The sequence below is a fragment of the Meles meles genome, chromosome 4, assembly GCF_922984935.1.
Source record: "Meles meles chromosome 4, mMelMel3.1 paternal haplotype, whole genome shotgun sequence".
Lineage (NCBI taxonomy): Eukaryota > Metazoa > Chordata > Mammalia > Carnivora > Mustelidae > Meles > Meles meles.
Window position 1 is genome coordinate 42,202,555 of NC_060069.1, and position 6,000 is coordinate 42,208,554.

The 6,000-nt window shown below is 56.8% G+C and overlaps 1 protein-coding gene across 1 annotated transcript in view; it reads right to left on the reverse strand.

Annotated features, from left to right (window-relative positions):
• ITGB5 (integrin subunit beta 5) overlaps positions 1-5,679 on the reverse strand; it is a 113,117-nt gene extending 107,438 nt beyond the window's left edge. Inside the window, exon 1 of the mRNA XM_046001827.1 lies at positions 5,200-5,679. Within this exon, the coding sequence (XP_045857783.1) occupies positions 5,200-5,269 (70 nt within the window). The 5' untranslated portion in view covers positions 5,270-5,679. The remainder of the gene's footprint in view (positions 1-5,199) is intronic.
• Between the last annotated feature and the right edge of the window lie 321 nt (positions 5,680-6,000).

The following is a 6,000-nucleotide window of genomic DNA, read 5'->3' on the forward strand; positions in this document are numbered from 1 at the left end:
GGCATCCAGAATGGATCCTAGAACAGGAGAAACACTGGGTAAAAGAAAGAAATCTGCGAAAAGTATGACTTCTAGGGGAGCCTGGCTGGCTCAGTCAGTAGAGTACGGGACTCTTGATCTCAGGGTCACGAGTTCAAGTTCCATGATGGGCATAGAGCCTACTTACAAAAAATAAATAAATAAAATAAAGTATGAACTTTAGTTTATAATAATGTATCAGTGTAATTCATTAATTGAAAAAAAATGTACCATGCTAAGAGAAGACATTAATAATAGGCTAAACTGGGTGTGGGGTACATAGGAACTCTCTGTACTACCCTCTCCATTTTTCTATAAATCTAAAACTGCTTTACATTTTTAGAAAGTTGAGGGCTTTTCTAAATATACTGAAACCATAAGGTAGGGGGATAGAGGCGTCCATTGCAGTTGTACCAGGAACCTAAAGGTAAATGAGACCTGGGCAATTTGCCACCTAGCAGGTGAGGGGGACCTCCTTCCCTCTCCCCCCACCCCCCGCCCCCAGCCGTGGTCTCACAAAATGTGCTATGGGAGCAAAGGAAGGAGAAGCCAATTCCACCTACCTAAAGGATGCAGAGAAGGCTTCACAGAGGAGGGGACATTTGGGCTACAATTAGGGGGCGAGGAGAGGTTGCCCGGGGCAGGAAAGATCCAAGCACTGGTTCAGCCACTTCCTGCCTCCATGACCTCTGGCTCGTCACTTATCCTTTCCAGGCCTCAGTAGCCTCCTGCAGGCAATTCAGGCGGGCAGTCCATGGCCTCTATCACCTCCTCCAGCTCCAGACACCTTGACACATTGAAACATGATCTCTCTCTCCCAGAATGTTTCCTACTAGTACACTGACTGCATGCACAGTCTCTGACTTCCAGACTGGTTATAGCAGGCAGCAAAGAGCAGAGGACAGAACAAGCCCCACCCGCCCTCCCCAAGACTCAAGTTCATCCAGGCATTGAACCGTGTGCCTCAGGCACCATCCTAAGCAGGGAGGACACAATGATAAAGAAAATCAACAGCTCCCGGCTCTCACAGTGCTTAAGGTTCTGGTCGAAGGAGAATCCTCCTTGGGGGCGGGAGAGGCGACAGACCGTACACAAGATCCGAGAGCACCAGAGAGGATGAGGGCTGCAGAGAAAAATCCCTAAAGAAAAGAGGCTGGAGGAATGTGGGGCAGGAGGTTGAGTTGGGAGTGGCCAGGGCCACCTCAGCTGAGCAGGAGACCACCAAGAAAGGCCTGCAGGATGGAGGCAGCCGGCTCTGCAGCTACGGGGAGGGAGGGGGGTATCCCAGGCCCCAGGAGGGGCCTGCTGCGCTGCAAGGAACAGAGAGAGCTAAGGGCACCAGCAGCAATGGCCAGAAACATAAAGTCAGGGAAGTCAGAGTGCATGCAGAGGCCTGGCCGGACACTGTCAGGACTCCTGGAAGCCACTGGAGAGTTTTAACCAGAGCAGTAGGATCTGACTTGAGTTTTAACAGAATCACTCTGAGTGAGAGCTACAAACAAGGAAAGAGGACAAGTGCAGGAGCAGGCCCCATCTCGGGGGGAGGGGAAAGACTTGGGTGGTGTTAGGGGAGGAGGGAGGAGGAGGGAATCCAGTAAGGACTGAGTGCCACACACGTCCCCCCCCACCCCCCATCCCCTACCCCCCCCCCCCCCCCACCACATAGGGGATGTGTCAAGGCCTGCCTTGGAGCAGGCTTTTCACCAGGTGGCCCAGGAATCAAACCCTGCATTCAACAGAAGCAAGAAGCAGCCTCACAAACAGTGGGTGCCTATAAATAAAGTATTCCTTTTTATCTATAAAGCCCACTAATCCCATTGCCACGGGAAAGAAAGCAAACAAACTATAGCAGTGGGCTTTCTGAAGCCTTCCCCCTGCCCCAGGCAACAGAAAACACCTGTGAAAAGAGAAAAAAGAGACCCCCCACCCCCACCCCCGGCCCCAAGAACCCAGCTGCACGCCGCTGCATGAATATGACGCCTTTACTGAAGCAGTGCGTAACTGTGCTGGGTTACTGATATCGTTCAAACTTTTCAGAACAGTTCCAGGAGCCAGCTGAAGAAGTGAAACCAGTAACCAGGGCAGGCAGGCACAGAAAGCCTTCTGCCAACTACTTAGATATTGTAATTCTCCGTTGCCTCAGTAGCGCAATAAGCACGGAGAACAAGCAGAAGGAGAATACTAATTAGACCTAATTAGACCCTGCCCTCTTCTGCCTCAATCCCCTTTATAAACCACCCCCTTCATTCAAGGATGGTGGGGGCTCAAACGCAAATACCTGAGGTAAAGAGCAGTCCCCAAACCAAGGCCACTGTTTGGACCCTGCTGCCCTGTTATTTCTAAACCCAGGCCCGGTCACCTGGAGAGAGGTGCAAAGCCAAGGCCCAGTTCCAGCAGCCCCCTCACAGGCCTTGGAACCTGTGGTGCAGGGGAGAGTGCTGCCAACAGGAGCCCACAGAACAGAATAAAGGGCTCTCTCTTAAGATTCAGAGCATTCTAATTTGCAGGGCATTTCCCGAAAGAACATTTGATTTTTTTTTTTTCATGAACGATGACAGCAAACATTCTCCAGTCCCAGCAGCAAGATCAATACCATGCTCCCCCCCTTCCTTCTGGAAGGGCAAAGGCCTCACCCCAGAGAAACTTTTCTCTGGTTCTGTGGGAAGGTTTCTGTGTCCAAAGGTCCTGTCTGGAGTCTCTGGGCCACGGGATGAGAAGAGCAGGAGATAACCTAGGACAAGGGCAGCCGGGTGGTTGTCAGCCTGGCACCGACTTGTTTGAAATGAGCCCTCTTAAATTAAAAGTCTGTTTTCTGCTGGGTTAGGCACAGGGATGGAAGTGTGGTGAAAGCAACAGATGGGACAGCATGGCCCCCCGTCTCAGGACACCCGGGTAGGCATGGCCCTGCAGGTCACCTCCTTCTTCCACTGGACAACGAAGATTTTTCTTTCCAATCATGTTCCTAGTAGCAAGACAGGAAACATGCTCTGGGGAAAAAAGTACTTCGAGAGGTGCTTCGAGAGGGAGAGAAGTGAAGGGAAGGAAGAGGAAAGGAAAACCGTTTTGAACTCTGTTGGAAGCAACACTGGGGCACTAGGAGAAATCACAAAGATGTGAGTCAGCCCCGTCTAACCTTGAGAAGCTCCAAGGCTAAGAGGGAGAAGACAGGTCTGGAAGCCAGCGGTGGGCTTGCTGTACCTTGGCTCTGCTGGCCCGCAGTGGGCTGGCTGAGCTCTCACACAGCAACAGCAGAAGAAAAGCGGGCTCTGAAAGAGTTGGAGAGAAACCACGATGGCTCCACACTTTTCTCCCGGCCTAAGCTGCGTCATGTGGGACAAAGGGGCCTGGACTGAGAAGCTTTGAGATCACGGACAAGGAGAGTGGGCAAGTCACTTCACCCTTTGGCGCCCGACGGAAAAAATGGAGATGGTCGTGAAGATGCACGTGAACTGTGAAAAACAGAAACCACAACGCAAATGCAAAGCAATATATGAAAAGAATTCTTCACAACTGGAAGCATTTGAGTTTTTATTAGAATCAGAGAATGTCAAGCTGTAGGGAAACGTAGAAATCCTCTCCTTTAGCAACTCCCAAACTCTGGGATTTCACGGAACATGAAGAACAGAACAGAAGAAAACAAACAGAAAAAGAGGCAGCGATGGCCTCTTTACACAGGATGGCCAGATTTTTTTATTTTGCCAAAAAGAAAAACTACCTTTATCATCACTATAAATCATTAAAATAAGTTTTCCCACCAAAAATAAAAAAGACATGATTTCAAATTGAAGGGCAGTCCTTGTGAGGCAGGGAACCACTGCCAAAGATCAACTCCTGGGTCTGACACCAGCTTCATCTTTCTCTTTGCATTTCCCTGAGGACGCAGGAAAACACTGATGGGCGCTGGCTGCCAGATGGGTGTTTGGAAACCACTGATCTGCTCCAAGCTCCAGAGTGATTATTTTCCCATTAAAGAAATCTTGCTAGAGTATTAAGTCTGAATTCGAGCGTAAAGGAAGTTTTTGTGTGCCCAGAACCGTCCTTCTCTCAGGGGTAAACCTTCAACTGCCTTCCTAAATGAGGTGCCACGGGAGAACAGACCCCTCTCGCTTGGCAGCCAGGCACAACAGCAATCAAGTATCTTGGGTGTGCAAGCCAACGGAGCAACGAAGCACCCCAGCACACAATTATTTCCTCCGGGAAAGGGGAAAGATCGGAACTTCCTGCTTTTTTTGGAGGGCTTAGGGGTAGCTTATCTGCCTGGCAGCCAGGCGCAAAACAGAGCATCCTCCCTCTGGGGCCTCCCAACTCGGAAAAGTTAACAGCAGGTAACTGGGGGCTCCTCACGCAGCTGCCAACCCTTGGCAGAGTCGCGCCAAAGCAATCGCACACCTCCTAACCCTCCCCTCCAGAACGCCCCAGAGTTAGGGGAATGTTGGGGGTGCGGGGGACGAGTGCGTGTAAGTCCCGGGATAAAGCCAGGCAGAAGGAATCAGATCGGGAAGTCCAGGTGGAGCTGTGACTTGGGACGCCGGTCTCCCCCGGGATATGCGGTGGCTTGGGGGAGGAAGCGAGGGGATTACAACTTTAAAGGCAGGCGGTCGGCCTGGGTGCAGTGAAACCCTAGGGCATGCTAAGGCGCCCTGAGCACCCGCAGTTCCAAGAGACGACCCGGTCCGGAGTAGCCGCGGCTCGAGCCAGGACTCCAGGTCTCTCGCCCCGCCCTGCTGCCCTTCGCCTCTCTGAGCACCGGGGCACCCGCGGCATCTGTCGGCGCCTCCCCGCACCCCGCCCGCCCCCGGCCGGCCACAAGGGCCGCTTTGTGCCTGGGACTGCGGCGCCCCGGCCCCCGCGGAGGGCTGGCGGCCGCCCTCCCCCGGCACTGGGCGCGGGCGCACGCGGGCCGGTCGGCAGCCGGGCAAGGCTGTTTACACAGGAAGGGAAGGCTCCTCCTCGGCCCGGACTGACCGGCGGCGGACTACAGCGGGGCGGCTGCAGGCTGCGCGCGGAGCGGCACACGCACCTCGCGAGCTCCCCGCCGGACCGTACCCTGCGACTCGCCCACCTGGGGGTCCCAAAAGACGCTATCCCCTTCCGACAGCGCCCCCAGCCCGGCCCTCCACGCTGCCTGCGGGCGGCTGCTCGCCAGACAAAGTTTCTCTGCGCCGCGAGGGCCCGGCTTACCTGGGAGGCTGGGCACGAGCGCACAGAGCCCGAGCAGGCAGGCGTACAGGGGCGCGGGGGCCCGCGGCATGGTGGGGGCGCCCGGCCTCAGCGGCGGCGCGGGCGGCGGGCTCCGCGGGGGCCCAGGGCCGGGGCCGGAGCGCGGGGGCCGAGGGCCGGGGGCCGCAGCCGCATGCCCGGCTCACAGCGCCCGCGGCCGGGCTGGAGAAGCTGGCGGCTGCGCTGGCCCGCGCCCCGCCGCCACCATCCCTCCCGCAGCGCTCGCAGCCGAGTCCCGGGGCTGCCCGGGATCGGGGTGGGGGGCGGGGAGGTCGCGGCTCTGGACAGCCCGGCGGGCGGCTCTGGGCCCGGGAGGGGCGGGATCCGCGATGGGACGGCGACTTGGGCTCCGGGACGCTCAGCCACACTCTGCCCTCCGCCTCCGCCCCTTCCCTTCCTCCCTCCCGCCCGCCAGGATCCACTTTCCACCCTCTTCTCTCCTCCCCTTCTCCCTCCTTCCAAGCTCCCGCCTGGCTGCCACACGGTCAGTTTACAGCCGAGCCGGGCGGGGCTAGCTCCGGGCTGGGCCAGCTCCGCCCCTCGCGGGGACCCGCCCGGGACGCGGAGCCGGGGGCTCCCAGGTGGAAGTCCCTTCCGGAGCGCTGGCGGCGGGGCGGGGGCGCAAAGGCGGTGGGGAGGGTCTCGCAGTGCTTTCTTAGCAGCCAGGCGCCACGGAGAGGGGGCGGAGGACGGCCCCCATTACTCTGGGTTGCTAAACCTCGGGAGGGAGAGCAGGACGGTGAGACCCCGCCGTGGCCGTCT